The sequence below is a fragment of the Perissodus microlepis genome, chromosome 17 (assembly GCF_051167445.1).
Source record: "Perissodus microlepis isolate ML-2025 ecotype Zambia chromosome 17, ASM5116744v1, whole genome shotgun sequence".
NCBI lineage: Eukaryota > Metazoa > Chordata > Actinopteri > Cichliformes > Cichlidae > Perissodus > Perissodus microlepis.
The window spans coordinates 29,846,001-29,868,246 of record NC_140477.1 but is presented as its reverse complement, the minus strand read 5'-3'; the positions used below and the strand labels follow the sequence as shown (position 1 = coordinate 29,868,246).

At 40.7% G+C, this 22,246-nt stretch overlaps 1 protein-coding gene across 1 annotated transcript; it reads left to right on the top strand.

Moving 5' to 3' along the window:
• The first annotated feature begins 177 nt into the window (after window positions 1-177).
• zmat3 (zinc finger, matrin-type 3) lies at window positions 178-22,229 on the top strand. The gene is made up of 6 exons (XM_084910132.1): window positions 178-389; window positions 6,572-7,314; window positions 7,407-7,547; window positions 7,998-8,164; window positions 10,026-10,129; window positions 13,148-22,229. The coding sequence occupies exons 1-6, from the start codon at window positions 266-268 to the stop codon at window positions 13,354-13,356; spliced, it is 1,488 nt and encodes a 495-aa protein (XP_084766258.1). The 5' UTR covers window positions 178-265; the 3' UTR covers window positions 13,357-22,229.
• The last annotated feature ends 17 nt before the right edge of the window (window positions 22,230-22,246 follow it).

Genomic DNA, 22,246 nt, shown 5'->3' with positions numbered 1-22,246 from the left:
CCAGGCTGGGTTTATGTCATTAAAATCTAGTTTAGAGAATAAGAACATCGTTGCTGATGTTTAATGTGAAAACACCCGCACATCTGGCATGCAAGTCGAGGATTAGCACTTTTTCTCCCTTGGTGTCGCCTTCTGAATTTCCACTCTCCTCTCTCGGGCACCCCTCCGGTGAGAGCCGCGGCGTCTGAGCGTTGGTAGGGACTGTCATCCTGCCTGGCTGCCCGGTTTTTTGGAGAGGAGAAGTTGGCAGAGGGATGTTCCTGCGATGATGGCGCTGCAGCTCAAGAGCGGGGATGCCGCGTACTACCAGAGTGCAGAATACTGCAGAAACTACACTTCGCCGCCTGTCAGCTACGGTGACAGCAGCCATTATCTCGCACGATTGCCAGGTAAGGGGAGGCTGGTCCAGACAGGACCTGCCCTCTGACTGTCAGCAGTTCTCATGCGCATATGTGCGAGGATGGAGAAAAATCTAATCGGAGACATTTGCATATGATAGCGAGGATGTTTAAGCCGGTTGCCCTGATGCTGCTGTCATCATCTTAATGTCATACCGGCGGGTGTGAGGAGGGGGTTCACGAGCCACCATTCTGTTCAGGTTATAGAGCATGGATGCTGCGATGCAAAATCTGAGGTTGTCGATACTCTTGTAGCCTCTCGCACTACAGGAGAGCTCCGAATCGCTTCATCCACGAACACTCCAGATTTGAAATATGCGAAACCTTAATGTAATGCTTAGTTTTCTATCTCGAGCACCGCTGTCTGTGAGAACAAGCGAAATAATCGTTGTGGTCTCCTTTACTTGAGTCGCTGCACAGCTGATGGTGACATGTGGCAATTATACGGAAAGTGTTTCTTCCCTGGACCTGCAAAGTCGCTGTAATAGCGGGCTTTGCTGGCTGGTTTTAGGGGACTCGAGGTCAGTGTCTGTCATAGATGATGAAGATTACCGCATGAGAATGATCAACCCACTTGATAATATCCGTGTCATCAAACAGTGACTTGTCATATTCAGTTAAGGTTCTCAGTCATGGTGAAAATGTCACAGTGAATTCACGTTGCAGTAATGCATGAATGTAGGTGGATCTGGGGGTGTAAAAGTACCCCATCAATGGGACAGCCACAGAAAAAAAAGGAATAAGTACCATTTTCATGCATCAGCCCGCTAAGTGATGAAAAATAAGAAGAAATAAAGAAATAGACCTTTTGTGTGCCTTTCTCTGTGAATGGTTTTTCAGTTTAATAATGCCGCTACTTTTAACTATTAACTTTGGTACTGTTATTATTGTCAATGTTTCTATGTTACTGACTAAAAGTTTTATCAGTTACCAAAGCCAATAATAACACTTGCAGCCAGAAATATGCACATGATTCCCAGCAAGATGTTTTGAAATTATGATAGTTATCTTCTATGAGATAGAATGGACACTAATCAATGTAGTAGTAGCAGCTTAATGGATTGGCCATGTGACTGTGAGTCTTTAAAGGCAAATAACACTGACATGGTAGATATTGGACCACTGGATCATTCTATTAACATAAAGTCTTCTCTAGTAGTAGTGATAGCTGAATGATATTCAAATTGTGACTGCGGCTGATATATAAAAATGGACCTGAGGCTTTATTGTAATGGTACAGTGGGTAAATTGCAAAGTACAGTAAGACGTATCTGGTCTTTGCTGCATATACTCTTGCTTGTCCAGTGCCCAGTGAAGCAGATGGAATAAGTGCAGGAGGCATGCGCTTCTCATTGCTCTATAATTGATGTGACACATCACAGAACGACAAGAGAAACGCTAGAGAAAATGAACACTTGGCCTATTTAGAGATTCTCGGTGGAGGCCATCAGATTCTCAGGCTCTAAGACAGGAGATTTCTTTTGTTTTTTGCTTCTAAACCAAGAACTTTTGAGTCGAGCTCAAAAAAAATCACAAGTGACTGATTAGTGAGTAACTTCCGATTTAGTTTTAAGTAATTTTTGAAAATTACTTTTCTGACTTTGAGAACAACATTGTTAGAAAATTGTGAGGATTACAACACTTTCATCTTGTATTTTGGCCTTTAGAGTAATGCTATATAAGCTTGGTTTTGAATGTGTCATCTAAAAAGCCTCAAATGCAAAACCACAAATGTTTTTTGACTTTGCAGCAAGGTCCACTGCTGTAGATGTTTGAATATGGTCCGCGGCTCTGAGGACTGCACTACGTGGGTGCAGATCTGGGTCTAAGGAAAGAAGCAAGCTCACCTTGACCTATGTAGCTCACAGGAAAACTACAGAAAGACAAAAGAGCCAAAATAGAAGCACAGTTGGACAATGTTTGGGTTTTTGGGTTTTTTTCCTTATAACTCTGTTCATGTGTGCTAAATGAGGAGCAAAAAACAACACTTGAAATGCAGGTTGTTTTTTATGCCATCTTTGTGTGATCATCTTCCTTGCTTGAGCATCATAACTGTGCTCAGTTTCCTTCAAACCAATCAATCATTGCCTACAGTCCATAGGATCATAATAGGACATTAAACTAAGTAGATGCTGATTTTGGCTTCACACTTTGGAACAAAAACAAGAGATCAAGCAAAAACAAAAACGAAAAAAACAACAACAACACAGATCAAGGCAAAATATGAACAAATGGATTTAATGTTAGTGTGTGACATACACAGCAGTTGTAGATGGCTCTGTTGGTCATTATGTTCTCTGTACTTTCAGAGAAGGACGCATTAATTGAGCTGAAAATGCCAACAAGCGCAAGGAGTGTGTGGAAAAAATACAAAAATAAAGCTGTTTGATGTTTTTATTTCTCGAGTTCAAGAACAGATTGACTGTAAGTGCTTCGAAACGTGACCGTGTTTTAAGATTTTAATGATGGAGCCTGAGGAGTGAGAGGCTTCAAGTTACAAATGTACAGAGGTGTTAAAGGTCTCTCTGACTAGCAGAGGGACTGAAGTGCAGACGAAGAAAAGACTTGCAATTATGGTGATTGTGTAAAAAGACTGTTTAGACACTGCTCTGTAGCAAACAGATGGAGATTCACCAACAAGCACATAGCCCAGTTACATTAATCTAGAAGAATATGCCGCATAATGAGATCTTACACAAAACTGTCGTGCCAAAAATAGTTTCTTTGCGCTGTGTGTGTGTGTGTGTGTGCGTGTGTGTGTGGGGGGGGGGGTAATGTATAATTTGCAGAGATCCACAGAGGACACCAAAACAGTTTTTCCTCAAAAAAACGGACCTCCTTGTAAAGTTATTTTGCAAGTTAACGTGTCATTCTTGGAGGCAGTGATGGTAGAGCTGCAACATCTTCGGGCTTATCTTATATTTTTAACTGGTATACAGTAAATGCAAAGCATGTGGTTAAATGCTCAAACTACTGTGTGGTGGCACGCTGTGTTCCCTGAATTGTTTAATGACCCAAGAAAAAAGGTCAGCCGTCCTGTGGTGGGGGTTTCTGGGTTGCTGCTGTTTCACTCGGCGATCCGGGGTTCTCTCGAGGCTGCTGCCGACAAGGCCGATGCTGTCATATGCAATTGGTGCGATTAACGAACATTGCCGGGCATTGGTGTTTCATGTAGTTTAATATACTGTACTGCTCTCATCCAACGTCCCCAGTGAAAATATGATCGTCTGAAGCATAAACTATCAAGAATGTTTTTGTTTTTCTATGTGAAGGGTTTTGGGACCACTTTTAATCTTTTAATTGGTAAAACATTAATTTTATTATCGTTGTAACATTAATAACAGATTTTCCTGTTGTATTTCTCCGTCTTTGCTCTCAAGGCTCCATTTGCTGTGCTGATCTTTGCAATGCACTTTAAGTATGAGTTGGATTTTTCTGGCAATGAAGCATTATTGTTCTGTTAACTGTCTATTTACTGACTCACATTTGTGTTAACCACCTCTACTCCTGTTTACTACAAATGAATTAGTGTTGATGCTCTCAATGGATGCCTGGGAATACCTCTGCAGGGTGCTCCAAAAACAGCACCGTGAACCTTTCATGAGGTGAAAACATGTAAGGTCAATATGTTGTGACTGTATACAAAGCTTAATTACACACAGCTGCAACATGAACTTACTGTATGTTACTGTCCTCTGGCATTTTGCTTGCGAGCTTGCTCGCCTCTCCTTTGCATGGTGAAGATGGTGAGTTCAAATACAGCAAATCCTCACAATCTCAGATGGAAAACTGCAAACATTTTCCTGTTTACAAAATTATTCCACATTGCAGAGGGACAGCATTACTGCAACAAGTTAAATGTCCCTGAACAGGCTGACTGCGTTTTGAATATAAAAACCTGTTACAAACTAGGTGCTATCACAGGTACAACACACTTGTGGCCAGGTGGTTGCAGCAGATGGCCGTCCCTCCCTGAGCCTGGTTCTGCCGGAGGTTTCTTACTGTTAAAAGGGAGTTTTTCCTTCCCACTGTTGCCAAAGTGCTTGCTCATAGGGGGTCATATAATTGTTGGGGTTTTCTCTGTATCTATTATTGTAGGATCGACTGTACAATATAAAGCGCCTTGAGGCGACTGTTGTTGTGATTTGGCGCTATATATATAAATTTGAATTGAATTGAATAATTAAAGTAGCAGCCAATGTGCTCATGAGCCATCTCCCTTCAAATCTTTTGGCCAATCCCAGCAACAATCCCACCGCACTTTTTCCAGAAACTGCATGGTCTAGGTTTCCATCTTAATGTGTGGGGCACAACACCCAGTTCTGCTCGCTCTTCCAGAGTCTCATCTTGCAGTTGACGACACTATAGTAAGGTCAGTGACTTGTCTAGCATACCTTTCTCCTGAGGTCAGCCAGGCCAGGTGACAGATGGGCAGCTAGACATATTGGACAGACAGACTGACAGTGAGCAGCAGTCGGAAACACAAACAGCCAGGGGTGTTATTTTGGGTGCATGATTCACTTCTATCGGGCGTCCGATTGGATGATGAAAGCTTCCAGCACAGTGAATTTTGACACAGCTGTTGGCCTATTACTGACCTGACAATATAGGGAAATGCACTGACACACACACATGCAAACACACACGGATATATTATATTACTAATATTATGATACTGGCGCATCAAAAGAGAACAAACTGAAATTAGTGCCGCACCATTACTAATATCATCCCTTTTTATTACTATTTTTTCATGTAGCACTTACATAGTTGTTCCCAGCCTTCACACACACACTCACACTGTATCAGCTTATCCAAGTAGTCACACTTCAGACTGTATTTTACTGTCGCTGCCTCTGTTTGTGTGTGTGCAAACAGATGTGTATGTAATGTCCTGTTTGCATGACCGCAGGCACTGCAACTCAGACTACTCTTTCTGGTGCCCACTGAAATGTGAAGCTCCTCTGTCCGAGAATGTGTTTCTGTTTGGTAATTTCTCTCCAGCCTTGGGGCTATAGACGTATGTACTGCAGTCACTGAGTTCCCTCACAGTGTATGTTTGATGACTGGTCAGTCAACAGTATCTCCTTAAATCTGCATCATGACTCTTCCACATTCATTTACTTAAATAAAATGGAGATCATATTTCCAAATAAGTGGCATTTCGATGATTTTGCTTATGTTTTGTCATTTACAAAGAATTTTCTTTTTAAACAACTGGCTCAAAATCATACCAGGTGTAAAAGCTTTCCACCACAGCTCCTGCAAATTAACACGTGCGAAAGAAAAAAAAACCCAAAATGCTTTTCTGAAATATAAGCATTAACATAACATTCTTCAGAGTGTATTTTGATGCAGAACAAGATCACAGCCATCACAGTAGTTCTTTGAGGCTGTACTAAGGCACAGCAGCCTTTTGAGCAAAATGATACCATCAGCAGGCCAACATGCTCACAATGGAATTGTTAAAATGCTGATGTATAGCAAGTACAGTTTTCCCTGCGTTTACAGTGTTTGTTTATAGCTGCATTTGGTCATAAACTAAAGAACTGGACAAACAGAAAGCTCAATATAATAATGGTAAAAAGAATAGAATCATAAACTGGTTTACAGTTCACACAAAGAGGAACATGATTATCTGAACCTAGTGTTGTGGAAGGCCTTTTTGTAGTTTTTTCACACGCTTTACTCACAAGAAAATGTCATGGTGTTGTTCAAAGAAAAGAGAGCAAATTACCATTAGTCAGTCAGTGGGATACATTAGCTGATGACTGAATAGAAAGTTGTGATGATCCATTCATCCATCACAACTTGTCTAACTTGGGGCCTCGGGGCTAGAGCCAATCCCACGGAGACGGAGCACAGCGGAGACAATTTACCAGTCTGTCACATATGGAGACACGAGTCATCCATTCAGTCTCAAACACAATTCCTGCTTCAATATAGTAAAACAGACAAGTGCCTAAAAGCCAATAAGGCTATTAAACATTAATGGAAAGAAGTTGCATAAAATATAGAGTGCATGTAAGTGACTGTATTTTTTCATTAATGTCTGCCTTCGTCATTGCTGATATCCTTATCAAGGATTTGCTTATAGGAGGTGTCTTTGTTTTCTAATATCTGTGTTTATGTGTGTAATGCAGACCTGATTGTATTGCTTCTAATGTACCCAGGTCCAGAAACCATGTTGAAGCCTCCCCTGAGTCTCTTCAGTCATCCCCAGCAGCCTTTCCAACACATGGATTCTTTACATCAATTGGGACCTCCGCCAATGGCACCTGCACACCCTCTTGGTCCACCACCCATTGCACCCGCTCAGTCTATTGGACCTCCAACTATGGCTCATGGCCAGAGTCTAGGCCCGCCTCCCATAAATGCACCTCACACATTAAGGCCTCCTCCCATTACCCCGCCACACACTTTAGGCCCCCCTCCAATGCCTCCAGGTCAGTCATTGGGGCCTCCACCAATGGCACACACCCTGGGTCCCCCACCAGTAGATCACACACAAGCAATAGTGCCTCCAACCATGGACCTTACACAGCAGCTGGGGCCTCCACATATGAACCCTGCACAAGCACTGGTGCCTCCACCTGTAGTGGCACCAACAGCAGGTCGATTTCCCCTCCCTCCCAGCCCCTTGTCCTCACCTCCTGCTCCCGGCCCTGACCCTTCACAGATGCCCCCAAGGCCCCTAGGACCAGCCCTCATCCCAGCTACAGTGTCCAGCCTCATCTGCGGTCCACTCCCAGGCCAGGCAGCCCCAATCAGTGAGCAGCCCCAGGATGAGGGCTCCTCGCTGGGGACAGAGGAGCAGGAGGACTCTCTGGGACTAGAAGAACTGTGTAAACCGCTGTACTGTAAACTCTGCAACGTTACCCTCAACTCTGCTCAGCAGGCACAGGCTCACTACCAGGTCAGCTGAAAGCCAAATTCAGACATGCAGAATAGCACAGAAAAACATGTGAAGAATCAAATAAAATCTACATCTCGTATCTTTCTTTGAAGGGAAAGAACCACAGTAAAAAGCTACGAAATTTCTATGCTGGCAGTCAGCAGCCACCGGCCATCAGGATCCCAGAAGCCTTTGAGACTGCGGGCCAGACGGCCCTGAGCTCAGGGTCCAGCGACAGTGACGCAGGCAGGCAGGTAAGGCCCGTATTTAAGAACTAGTACCAGCCTACCTTAATGCTACAGTGTTAGCTTAGGAGGTGGGTGTGCTGTTGCTGAAGTGGCCTCTCGGATGATAGCGGTCACTTGCTCTGAGGAGGTGGTAGAGAACTGCATAGTCACTCTGTTTCATTTAAACAGCAGACACTCAAAGCATCCACTCACCACTGTACCCTCAATCCCTGCTTTTTAAAAGTCTATTTATTCTAAGTAACCAGTGAAATTATTTTATTATGTTTGCTAATAAAATAACAATCTTTCTGACAAAAAATAGCATAACTCATAGCTTCCATTAGGCCTTACTTTCATTTTAAAGGCAATGAGTTCTTCCTCCTGCTGAAATGGAACATTTCTTTCCTTGTTTTCACAGTGTTTACTCCAAATCTCCTCTCACCACAAACACTGTGCTGCTTTGTCCTGTCTCTGCAGGCGCTGTATAAGGGGGCGCCCAGGGTCATCTTGGCCACAGAGAATGACTATTGTAAATTGTGCGACGCTTCCTTCAGTTCACCAGCAGTTGCGCAGGCCCACTACCAGGGCAAGAACCATGCCAAGAAACTACGGCTGGCTGAGGCCCAACAGAACGCGAGTACCATGTAGGTTTGGGTGAAGACATGTTGGCTTTATTGGACAGAGATTTCATCCTTACTGTGTTTTACGCAGGCATAATGGAGTGGAGGCCCACTACAGACAATACCTTGTTCAGCATTAGCTGAAAAAGAAATATAGCAATTGCAATCAGATATACATTGCATTGTGCAAATATCTTGAGCCATCCATCGTTTCTTTACAATTTGCTAGAAAATTAGTATAATAAAACAGTATATAAGCAAAAGCAGTTTCTATTATTTTAAAAAAGCATGCAGCTGAATATTTTGTATGACCACCTTTATTTTGCAACACAGTTTCTCTCAAACTTCAGGAATAGTTCTCTTGGCTTCTTAAAGGACATTCAAAGCTCTTCTTTGGATGTTGGCTGCCTTTTAGTCAACATCATCCCACACTGTTCACTAATGTTGAGGCTCTGGGTAAACTAGTCTATGATTGATAGTCTTCCATTGTGAGTTTCTTTTCAAAGGTGTGCCTTTACTGCATTAGCAGTGTGCTTGGGATCATTGTCGTGCTGAAAAATGAAGCCGTTGCCAATCAGATGCTTTCCAGATGGTGCTGTGTGGTGGATCAAAGTCTGACCAAACTTTTCTGTGGTCATCACACTGATGGATGAAAACATCCATTTTGACAAGATCCTGCACCACTGGCTGAATTTCAGCCCCAAACCATGACAGAACCTCCACTGTGTTTTACAGATGGATGTAGACACTTGTTGTTGTACCTCTTTCCTCACCTTCGCTGTAGATATTATCAACATTTGAACCAAACATTTCACATCTGGAATCATAACTCCAACAGGCCTGTTGATAATTACTTTAAGTCCTGTTCTTGTGTAATTTGGTATACCTCAGTCTTTTCTCCCTGTTTCCCTTCTTTAAAACAACTTCAGCCACCCTTCCACTGAGATCATTTCTGATTAGGCCTAAATGGATCAACTGAAGGACCAAATGCATCTCTCAGGTTCTCTGCCAGGTGTTTGCTGGATATTTTTTCTGTTGTGGACAGGACATACTGTTCATCTGCTGTTGATAGCTCTTTTTTATGCCTGCCCATTTTTTTAGTCCTCCACTTGTTCAGTTTCCTTAGCTGTTTTCTGCTGATCGCACTTTTGGAATCACTGCGTTGCTACAAAATTGCTATTTTATTATTTCGAACTGTGTTATCTTTGGCAGTTTTAATAGATTCAACTAAAGAGATAAGAACAAATTATGTGTTTTTACAACAGGCAGCTAGACCAAAGTCCCTAAAGGTACAACTTACCAAAGACAAATTTGGTAAGTTGTCTGTTATGTATGGACATAACACTGGCTTGTCCCTAGAGTTAGGTCCCTTTTTTATGCTTGAATGATTCATAGGTCAGTGTTAGGTGGCTTACAAAACAAACAAACAAAAAACATTCCTCTGGAAATGGTCAGGTACAAGAATTGGCCTGATAATGAGTGAAAAAGCAGCCTGTGTCCAAAGCTTTGCAAGACCAAGCCTGTAGAACACAGGTATGGAACTCCATACCTTGAGGCCTCGAGGGCCGCTGTCCTGCTTGTTTTCCAACTAACCTGCCCTTTTAGCTTCTTATTGGCAAAGCACACCTGATCCAGGTATTCAGCAGCAGTAGGGCAGGGATATCTCAAAAACAAGCAGGATGCTGGCCCTAGAGGACTGGAGTTTGACAGAACTACAGAACTAGAACTACTGCTCAAGACCATCTTTGAAAATAACATGAACATCTTAGAGAGATGAGGGGTGACTCAGGGCTTTGGCAAAATACGCCCCGTTTCAAGCTAGCCATGTTGACATTACATGTGATATGGAACCAACAATTGTTGACTCTAGCTTTGCCTGTTACAGGGAAAGCAGCAATGAGACAACTCCAAGAAGGAACAGGAAAGATGGCAGTGAGTACCGGCTAGTGAAAAACCGTCGCAGCCCACAAGTACCCGCTTCCATGCCAGGTAAGATAAGAAAATTAAATGCTAATTAAAAAGCGACATCAGCATAATTTAAAGATAACTATCAAAAGTCATCTGATAAACTCTTCATTTAAGTGGCATTGTTGTAGCTATCTCGGTCAGTAAAATGCAAAGAAATGCAAGAGAGTTTGTCCTATTTCACGTCTATTCAAAGGCTGCAAACTAGCAAAGCAAATTCTGAAGTTATTTAATGAATTGACCGATAATATGTCTGGCTATTGAGGGTCATGTCTGTTATTGTGTTATCTTAAGCGGTGGTTGGAAAATACGTCACTACAAACAAGCTATATTCAGCAGTCCTAGAATAGATGTCACCTGTTCATACACAGCGGCTTGAGGACCAATCAGCAGTAAACTTGGCTGTTTCTTTAATGATCTTATATTCTTTTATTTGAGTTACTGGTTGTGTCTTCAAACAACTCTATTTGATGCACACTAGCCTTTGAAATTGGTCTTTTTATGCGGCATAAAATGTGATAAACACATAATCTTGTCTGTGTATGGTACCTACCCCGAGAGGCCACTGTTCAAAATGCCAATTTATCTTCTAAAAGCTGATTTTGTACTTGCAAACACCCCAACAGTCTTTCTAAAGAGATATAGCGAATGCTGTAAAATCCTTTTCTTAGGTCTAGACCTGTTCCATATACTGATAATTCATGTTACAGCAGCTTTCATGACCCGTAGTCATTTTCAGCAGCCTTTGAGGGCAGTGTCTGTTTGCTGAGTCAGTGTGGAAACTGTCAAAAAAAACTAAATGATGTCACAGATAGGAGTTATTCTCCTAAAGCTCTCTCATGTCATTGGATTTTCTACCGTTTTTCGTGCACCCACCTACATATGTCCAGTGCATGACCCTTACATGGTCACACATGTTTTCTTTCTTTTTTAAGGCTGAATGTTCTTCTATAATTATTATTTAACTGTGGTTTCTTTGTGTTTGTGTGAGTGTCTGCTTTCACCATCGTGTACATGTGTGAAAACAGATACAGAGTAAGGTAATGTCAGACTTTCTGCTGACGTCAAGCTACCATCTCTTTCTGCACGTGTCTGTTTCCTATTCTGTCTTTCCACACACATAAGCACCTGCACTTCAGCTTGAGATAAAACAAGATAAATCACAAGTCATACAGTAAAGCAAATCCCTCTTAGTCTCCCGCTGACACGCTCTTCCACAGGCAAAAATAAATAAATCTGCTGATTCAATCAGTTTTCTTGATGGACAATCCCTAAAATAGCTTCTCTCTCTCTCGTTCTGTCTTTTTTATCTCTCTCTCTCTCTCTCTCTCTATTTTCTTCTCCTTTTTCTGTGTTGTTAAAACACAAGCAACACTCTGTTTCCAGTGTTCTGCCATCATGTAATCACAGACGCCTTTCAGCTTTTCTTTCTGTACACATTTGTGTACATTTGTCACACACACAGCACTCATACACACATGGGTCTGGGATGCATTTTTATCACAGAAAAAAAACAAACACTGCAGATGAATTCATTCAACTACAATATCAGTAGCATTTTATATGAAGTTAAAAGTCGAAGATTTAACAGATAAATTTAAGACAGTAAAATGCTGGCATTTTCCTATGCCCATTTCATTTTTTCAATGTACAATTATAGCAGCATCCAGAGGTGGCAAAGCTACACATGTTCTGCACTTAAGTAGAAGTACAGATATTAATGTTAAAAATACTCCAGTAAAAGTTGAACGAACAGGATTAGCTTTCACGTGTTTCGGTTTAGGCTCAAATCGGTTTGATGTTTGAAGGTCCGCAGTGTGATATAATAACTCCACCCAAATCTGTCAGCAATGAGCAATGAGCCTGTTTTGAAAATGTAAGCAGCAGAAAGTACAGATATTTGTTTAAAAAGGGCATAAAAGTCAAAAGTAGTCATATAAATAAATACTCAAGTAAAGTATTGATACCTGAAAATTCTACATAAGTACAGTAACAAAGTATTTGTACTTCTGGCAGCATCTACTCTTACCAGTAGTATTTTATAAAAAGATAAGAGTCATAGTCAAAAAATGCTAGCATTTCCTAATAATGAGGGAGGGGAATCCTAATAGTTTTCCTGGGTTTTTTGGTTAGAAATGAGCAAAAAAAAAAAAAAAAGAAAAAAAAAGTGAAGGAATTGTGAGATGTCCTATGTTCAGTCCATCCTTTAACCTGAATCAAAAATGTAAACTTTATTGTGGTGCATCTAACCAGTCACAATTATAGGCAAGTGTACTGTCAACAGAGGGAGTGATTTTACAAAGAAACAAAGAAACTATACTCTGGGAAAAGCTACAGTATTAATAAAGTTTAGCTTATTTGAAGTCTGGTAGGAAAGCCAACACAAATGCTTACTGTGTACTTTTTAATATCACAGCTCTGTCATTAAGAAACAGGAGGATCTGATTAAAGAAATAATCAACAGAATTCAAATGTAGGCTTAGTCTATGTGCAGGTACAAATAGGTGCCCTGTTTCAGGGTCATATGTTACTGCTTATAAAATAAAAACGCAAAATTGTTTGCATCAATGGGAAAAGTTGCATCTAAAAATGTGTTTTCATTACTGCTCATCGGGGTAATGTAGAGACATTAAAACATTTTAGTTCCAGGAATGATGAGGCTGTCTTACAGAGAACTGATTTGTAAGTGTGCAGTGGTTTCTTACCCAGTGAGCTCTAGTATGAAACATACTGTAACCATCACTGGAGCAGGTTAGGCTGAAAGCATAGTTACCATGCTGGTACGTGCCAGCGAGATGTAAACCACCTTTGTCCATGTTATTCTAGTGCTAGGATGGGTTTCTTCTGGGAGCTTTAGTATTTCATTAAATATGTTCTAGGTTGATTCTCATCTCATTTTGCCACTGTATAAGGCACTAGTTGAAACCTAAAGTTGGACCCTTGGCACTGTATTGTGACTTTCCTCTGCAATAAAACATCTCTTAAAAATAACAGTTAGCAGCCATCCATCTCATCTCTGTAATCTCTCTTTCTCTCCCTCAGGGCCGTACTACAACCCCAGACCGAGGCAGCGCATCCCCCGGGACTTGGCCATGTGCGTGACTCCCAGCGGACAGTTCTACTGCTCCATGTGCAACTGCGGAGCCGAGCAGGAGACGGACTTCAGGCAGCATTTGGAGAGCAAGCAGCACAAAGCAAAAGTGTCGGAGCTAAGATACCGCCATGAGATGGAGAACCTCGGCTACAGCTAAGAGACACAAGAGGGGAAGGGAAGAGAACATGTAAAGAGTACAAGAACGCAGGGCAGGAAACTGAAAATACTGCCATACTTTTGAAGAGCATATTTAGTGGAGTGATTACATCAAGATCTTTTTGCACTTTATTTGGTGTATGGATTAAACACATAATCTTTCAATTTGATAGGAAATATATAAATAGAGGTGGCTGGTTGTGGCTCAGGTGGTAGATCAGATTGTCCACAAAGTGCAGGGTTGACAGTTTGATCCCTATTTCCTGATAGACAGCCCAGCTTTTCGTGTCACATCTGCTCTGATACAGGAGGCTAAAATTGGATTCCATTAATCCTTGTATTGCTCTAGAAAGTGTGTATTTAATCAGCTCATAACATGCAGAGGAAATTGTAGATTTTTAATCTTAAAACTTTGAACAAAAAAAAAAAAATCTGTTTTCTAGCCACAGAATCAGACTACATTTTTAAGCCATTATCCTTTCTTATACTTTCTGCTCCAGTTCCTCCAAAGCTTTAAGTGGGTTACATTCTGACTCAGGGCACAGGTAAATGCAAAAGAAATACAAAGAAATCTGAAAGAGGGGAAATCAGGGTTTTGTTTTTTAGGCAGAAAGTCAGGTGGACATGAGAGGAGGCTCAAGAAGCCTCAGCGAAGACAAAGATACGCAGAAAGCTTGAAAAGTACAAAAATGCAGACAAGGTTGAGTGAGGGGGCAATTACTTTATGTTACAAAAACTTGGGAAAACAACTACTAAGTTTTAGTTTGAGATGATTTTTTTAAACTCTTACGAGTCATTTAGCCCTGCAGGTATTTTTTATAGGTCCTGCAGCAGGGACTGCAGGGGAAAACTTACAACCACAGAGCCACACGGGACACAAATTCAGCATCTTTACAACCAAACAGATGTAATAAAATCCAAAGCACTACTTGCTAATTTTAAAAAAAGCACAATGAACTTCACCTAATGAAACAGTGTTATATGAAACTGTGAGCCTTAGCTGACTTCTTACTTGTCCTGAGGTGTGTATCAGGCTGAAGGCTCTTGCAAGCCTTGCTGGTGCCTTTGGAGGAAGTTAGGCTAAAGAGTAAGCTTTGGCTAGCCATTTTGGCAATATAGTAAAAAACCAATCTGTCACATTGATTGGATTTTTCTGTATTCACAAATGTTATGTAAATATTCTTAATATTGCATTATAGATGTAAATAGACTATAGTAGACATGAATCCTATTGATTATTTGATCAGTGTTAGCTCACCATCTCTTGTAAACTCTCATAATCTATTTAACAACTATCAGGAATCTTGTAAGTGTGCACTGAGTGAATGTCTTCTTTTTTGAGCACTGTATGTTTGTGTGTGGATTTCACTGTGGGCCCTCCGTACCACTTTGGATGGCGCCTTTGTAAGTAACTCTGGTACCGTCAGTTCTGGTTAAAAAGCTGCTAGTCTCATCGTTTTTACTTTGGAAGGAAGGAGAACAGAGTACCAGCAGAGGCTGCCCCTAAGGGTGAAACATGCTTTGATGACGAGAACAAGACAAAATTTTCCTCTCGAAAAACGCTCAAACGCCCAAACGCTTTCAAACCGAACGCACTTAACTCTAAACTTCAAATTGACTCGCAAATTGCAGCGTTCCTGGATGTTTCTGCTTGTGAGACATGTCATTTAATACTCCCAGTCTTGATTCCCAGAGGGGACGTAAGCAGGTTTTACTGCAGTGTGTGCAACGACTGCTAAATAGTAACATGGACTGTGCCGCAATGTTTTTTTTTTGTGTTGCTTTTTCCACATACGAGGAGATCCAGCTGTGTTCCTGTGTTTAGCCCGTTCTGGAAAAAAAAAAGTTATATAATTGAAGTTAAATTGGATTAACTGTTCCAGTTTAATGGTCCTGAGCTGAACACAGTTGTCACAAGGCATTCAAAGTCTATAGTCACATTTAAAATTGCTAAAAAAAGGGGTCACAAAATGTACATATTCAAACAGAAAAGCTTGTCATTCAAAGCCTTTCTTACTAATCCTTTAAAATAGAACGGTGCTTTTCCCCCATTGTAACAGAAAAAGATTATCAGCATACACCTGTGTTTTTTTCTCAGTGTTCAAAAATCAATAATTTGTTATTGAAAAGAGAAGAAAAACCTTCCCTTTAAATCTGCTTTTGCGGAAAAAAACCATTCCTCAGTAATTAAATCAGTCTGATCAGTTCATATAATTAGATGAGCTGGAAAGCGGAACTGAAAGCAGCATCCTGGCCTTCTCTTTGCTCGGCTTTGTTTGCTGCAGGGAGAGGCAGCTGCTCACATCTTATATTTGTCTCCAGAGCACAAATACACACACTTGACCACACACTAGGATGCTCGGGAGAATAGCACTGTGAGAACAAAGCGCTGTGGCATTTTTGGGGATTAAAACGCAACAGCAAAGCAGAGCTAGAGGGACGTACAAGCAGAAGGCATTCAAAATAAAGTGCTCGCCTGTTTATTAGCCCACCTTGCCGCACAGTTTAATGAAACAGGAACAAAAAGCCGTGGGTGAGCTAGTCTTGCATGTTGAGGCAGAGTTGCAGTCTGTTAATAGCTCTCCTCCTCCTAGAAATAACACGCTTTGTCTTACATGAAAGCGCTGGGAGCATTACCTTTTATTACGCTGACAGGCTCTTGGACTCAAAATGAGAGTCACACTCCAGTGCAGCTATTGAACACCTTCTGCAAGTGCAGGAAATGATAAGCTGGAGAAAACGAGGAGATCACAGGAAGCTAGTGGGCTCCTACAAATACAGCCTAAAGATCCAGACAGAAATGTTCATAGTGGAGTGTTTGGACCCCTTTCTGTGATAATTCCACCTGTTTTGTGGCTTTTTACCACTTAACATGAGGCACTGATATTTAATATTTCCTTGTTTGATAGTAAGTTTGTCGCGTAACTTCTGTATAAATGCTGCCCATTTACCATAAATTTAGATGGCAAATGGGCAGCATTATTTGTAACTCACACAACCTATTGATGACATTAAAAAACATTAAACGCAACCAGTCTTTGTGCCACACACCAGCAAAGTATCAGCTGCCATCAAGATGCCCCAGAAATCCCTGGTCTGTGTCAAAACCAACACAAAGTGAAGTACTGGTTGTTTCTGGGGGAATCATGTGGCTCTCACAGGGATGTAGAGGTGAATTCTTTGACGGATAGGGATCGGTATCATGGCGCTATTACGCTTACACATACTGTTGTTATTCTGCATCTTATTCATTAACTTTACATTAACCCATGGTCACACAATCAAGTTAATTTCATGTGGGCTGTAGGCTACCAGCATACGTGACACACGTGGGTCAGTGGCAGGTGAACTAGTGGAAAACTGCATATTCCCACCAACGTGTGCGAGATCTCTGTCGTTTTTCCCCCACAAAGATGACATTTGATGACCTTCCCTTCCCTTCATGTTGAGTTTTGACACCTCAGTGTACATCAGGAAAGACGTGGTTGATGACAATTAGAACAGTTTGCAGGTTTTTCCAAAGGTAGCTGCACAGGCAGAGACCACCATCACTAACCTCTGATGCACACCCAGTCATTTTGTTCCATAAGCAGTCCTGAAATTTGACAGAAAGAGCTTCAGGTAGGCTTCTAAGGGATAAATAAAATGTCACAACAGTTGTGATTTGGCGCTATATAAACAAACTTAAACTGAACTGAATTGAATTTAAATCTTGGAGCTAATGTTTAATTTGCTCTGGCAGAATGCGTCTGCCATCCCCCAACTTTCAAATAGATTTCCACCTGATCTTGTTTGTGCCAGTCCAATTACAGCCGGTTATCAACTACAGGGCGAGTTTGATGCACTGACTCACCCCTCTGAACGCTGTAATCACTTTACATTTTTCCCTCAACATGACGCCACACGTTGCTCTGAGTGTTTACAGGTCTAATTGCATCCAGGAGCATTGAAACAGACTAATTTGCATAAGCGCACGTCGTAGGTGATGCCAGGCTAATTATCTAGTATTGTAGAAAGGTTGGCGTTAGCTCCAGGTTCAAAGGGCAGCGTGCACAGGAAATAATAGGAAACAATCTGTGTCAGTGTGCACGCACCGATCGATATGTCACACGAGTCGGGCCTCAAGAGGATTTACAAGGACTTAAAGAGTTTGTAATCAACATTTGATTCTAAAACGTCTGTTTTCTTTTCAAGAGCTTAAAAAATGACAAAATTATTGTGTAGCAGGAAAATCTCAGAAGCAGAAGGGTCTTGCTGAAAATAAACGATTAAGCCTGAAAAAACGTGGCAAACACAATTTGCACTTAATGAGCTGAAACACAGCAGCCCACCAGTTAAGTGCTCCTTTTACACAAGACTATTTTTGGAAGGATATTGTAGCGCTGAAACGTTTTTATGTTGTTTTTTTGTTGTTTGTCTTTTGGGGTTTTTGCATCAGAGGATTTCTATTAATTGGACAAATGTTTCACACAGGCAAAGGATAAAACGTAAATAAATAAAAGCACTGTGGGAAATAAATGTATTTACATCAACATATTTCCATTAACCGGTACAAATGATTTAAATTGGACTGTTTAGTTATTATTTAGTATGTTAATGTGCTGAAACAGTTCAAATATCTGGGGCACTGTATCCATTTCTATTCTATGTTTACTTGTTAGAAACTATAGAGAATGTGAGTACAATATACTTAATAATTATTGGTTTCACTTATCTATTTGCGGCTCTACTTCAGCAGCACAGGTTAATAAGTTAAACTTCAGTGCTTCGCAGTAAATGACAGAGTGTGTTACGTATCGCACTGTATAAAATGTATCTGGTTTATTTTGTGCATGAGTACAGTCATACCTAATAACTGTTAAGATCTTTCTACCACAGGCTGAGACTATAAGGCTGCTGTTCAGGAGTATTTAATGAAGTTTACACAGCTGGTTGTTTGGAAATGTCTGTGTGCTGTGAGGAATCTGCAAAATGGTACTGGAAAAAAAAATCCCACGTTTGCAGTGAATATAAAAATACACTGATGTTTATTTAGAAAATGTGTTCTACCATATGTTGTTTAGTCTTTGTTGTCATTATTTGCCTCTAATGAACTCCTATGCTAAAATTTACGAGGTGAGAAGCCGAAGCTGTTGCAAATGTGTGTGATATTTGTCATTTCTGTGTTTTATCCATGCGCTGGACTGTTGGACTGAGCAGATGAGGGTAGATGGGCAACACTGTGCGGTTAGGTAGAAACCCTTGACTCAAATTCTGCTTTTCATGCTGAATTATATGGTGCCCCCCCTATATGGAAAAGATATATATATATATATATATATATATATATATATATATATATATATATATATATATATAATCTTATAAAGTTTGTATCTGTCTTGAAATGAAAAGCATACAAGAGTGAAAACAGATATAAGATCCCTAGAAAAATTATATAAATGAAACTTGTATGTTTTGGATACTTCCTAAAACAATATATGAAAGTGGCCACTTTTATGTGTAAATCATATAAGCCTTATATGATTCACTATATGAAGTAGGCCCCATCTGATGCAAGTCTTTTATAAGTTTTTTCTATTCCTTTTCCATATGGGCCAGAAAGGTCAAATGCCCTGCAAGTTAGGAAAACACCAGCAAATAGAAAAAAAATGATACAAAAGCACACAAAACACACAAATGTTGAATAAAACACCAATAGAAAAAAAAAAGTAACAATTCACAACGGAAGTGTTTTTGGGAAGATGACCGAAGATCTGAAGAAGTGACAGAAATCAAAAACATGTGAAAGACTGCACTGAGACCTGTTTACAAGAAGTGAAGGATTCTTATGAGGGAGAAAAAGATCCAAGTAATGTGTGTTTAATTGAATGACTCATATAACACTGTAGCTGCATGTTGGCTATTAGCTTTTATTGTTAGCTCGTCACTTCTGCAGTTGGTCCATCACGTTATTGTCTCCTCAAAACCCCTTCAAACTGCTTCCCCCTTTTTTGTTAAGGCTTTGCTGCGTTTTTTCTATTTCCATAGTGTTTTCTTTGGTTTTACTGATGCGACTGCAGAATTAGGTGAACTGGAGTGTCTAATTTTAAAGACACCATGTTAATGGGCACAGAAAAGTGAAGGACATCACCATAAACACTAAAAGGTTTGCTCAGGTCAGGTCAGGTCTGGTGTCTGGATAGAACTAGATCCAAATGGATGGCTTACCATGATCTGAAACACTTTTTCAGTTTAGCTACACATATAGGCACACAGTCGGGATTAGTTGGCCATGCTCACCAGTGGTACTACGCCATTGATTTTCAAATGAGGGCAACAAACACATAATAAGGATTCTTCACAAAAAATGAGAGACATTTCTACTTGTTTTTACAGCTGGATTTCCAGAGAAAGTAAGTTTTGTGAGTGCTTTTTTTTTTTTTTTTTTTTTTAACTTTCATTCTGAGACTTTGATTCAACTCTTGTGTCTGTGCTATAGATCCAAGAGGTAATTAAATTAGCCCAACATACAAACAGCTCCCCAGGCTCTGTTCAAAGCTCTGTAACCCAACACCTCTAAAACTCACTAATTACTACACACACACGCTGCTGTGCACACAGTCTCCTTCATGTTTTTTGTGATTTTAGACTGACTTATGTAGTGGAACTACATTTTTGCCAAACTACTTTTAATCACAGTTTTCTGCAGCTCTCTGCTCTGACGGCTTCCTAACAGCTCACGCTGACAGCACTCTGAGCACACACCAGTTCCAGACTGTGGTTACAGCTCATAACTCCCAATGAAACCACACACAGTTAAGGGTCTTTCTTGACCTTTAGCTGTTGTAAGCCTTGGGGAAAACTTATTTTTAAGAAGATCTTTCACAGATTTTTCACAAGCAATCTGTTACCACAGAACAAACCTCAGCTTACTTACATTTAAGCACTGGGACAATATCCAAACTCTAGAAGTTGCCAGAAAAGGTGACATCTGTTAACCAGTAAAGTTTAAAGTTCCTGATAGGTAGATGTTAGAGGTTTTAGAGACAGGAAAACCATTTGGCTGTATTTTCAACCCTTTAAGATAAGCTCCTGGTCTCAGCTTCAATTCTGTCACCCAGATGTGCGAGTTTTTCAAATGTTCTGATGAAACTCTCAGCCAGAAAGCGAGCAATCATATTTCCCCAAATCCTAGCATTGCCCAGATGTCTTGTATGTTCCCTTCCATTACCATATTAGTTTTTTAATAATTAAAATAGTTTAGGCTTGCCTCAGTCATAAGTGTATGTATCCTGACGGATTCAGTCTCATGCACTGGCAGAATTCAGGACCCCCCCCCCCACACACACACACCTTCATTTACAGTGTGGGGTCCCCCAAACCTCCCATAATGCTCCTGTAATCTCCTTGAAAACCTCAGCATACTTTTAGTGCCTCTGAACAGTGTTGCCAATATACCACTGACTGACTGACTGACTGACTAAATGGATGCCTGAACAACTTGTGTGTGTGTGTGTGCATTGGGGGGGGGGAGTTCTGAATAAATGTGGCGATCACTATAATGGATCTAAGCTAATAATTATTACAGTGAATTCGTATCTCAAGCTTTCTCTTCCACGACCCATCTCCTACCGCTCCTGGGGAAATAAATGTTGATGCTGTTATTGACTCACAGGGAGGAGACGCTCCTCCATAGCCTAGTTTCCACTGCACTGATAACCAGGCCTTACTCACTATCCTTGATATTACTTCTGCCAGGAAAGCTGTTTCTGTGCCCCTGGTATTGTTTATCTGTCAGCGGGATATCACAAAAAAAGTATGAACAGATTGCCGGAAATGTGTTGCACAGGCCATTAGCACAAGTCGTTAGCTTTCATCAAGGATGGGATGGCTCTTTCATCTGTTCGTTCTTTTGTTTTTGGGTTTTTTTTTAAAACTGTTATAATGATTTATAAAATGGCGTTTTTAAAAAAAGTTTTACTCTGCATTAAAACAGCGATATTTACAATTCATTATGATAAATGCAAGGCTATGCAGTTCTACTTCACATCATTGCATCAGTGGTCCTAGAAGACTCAAGAGGGATTTGCTTCAAACTGACAGCTCAGCACACGTCTGACAGTCAGCTCAGTGAGACATCAGTATGAATCTGACTGAAACAACAACCATCTCTCAGGGCTGTTATTGGTCTTTGGTTCTGATGTGTGCGTGCAGTACTGTGCAAAAGTCTTTAGCAACCCCTCTTTTTAATGTTTTGCTTCCAAGGAGCCAGCCTTTCATGTCAGTTTTAAAGTGGTCTCCAGCAACAGTTCTCCAGGCTTTTTTTCAAAGCTATCCTTTGGACAACTTTGAAACTACTACTACTGAAAACCTGACTAATCACAGCATGGTGTGCAGTGTGTTCTCAAAGAAATTGAGGAAACTGGGCTAATGGAGGACAAAAGAAGATGCAGGAAGCCTAAAAACTGTCTACAGCAGATGATCATTACCTGAAAGTCATGTCCACAACATAAAATAAATCCAGCAAAGACCTGAGAGATATATCTGGGGCTGCAGATGATCCATGAAAGCCTCATCAGTAATTCAATTCAATGAACTGGCCTCGCCAGTTGACAGACCTCAATATTATTGAAGCATGATTAAAATACACAACATATTTGCAGGTGTTTTAAGGAATCAGCGCACCTGTGTCCCATATTTCTAGCAAAATATTAAGAAATGAGGCATGACTCAAGACTTGTGCTGCACTGTATATGCATTTCTTTTTACCTTTTCTGCACGAATAACAGTAGAAGGTCTGTAATTATAAAGGAAGTAACACAAATCTGGTGCGACTAAAGGTAGGTATCTGCAGAATTACTGGAACTGAATGCGGGCAGGACTAATGAAGTTTACAAAAGACACAGAGG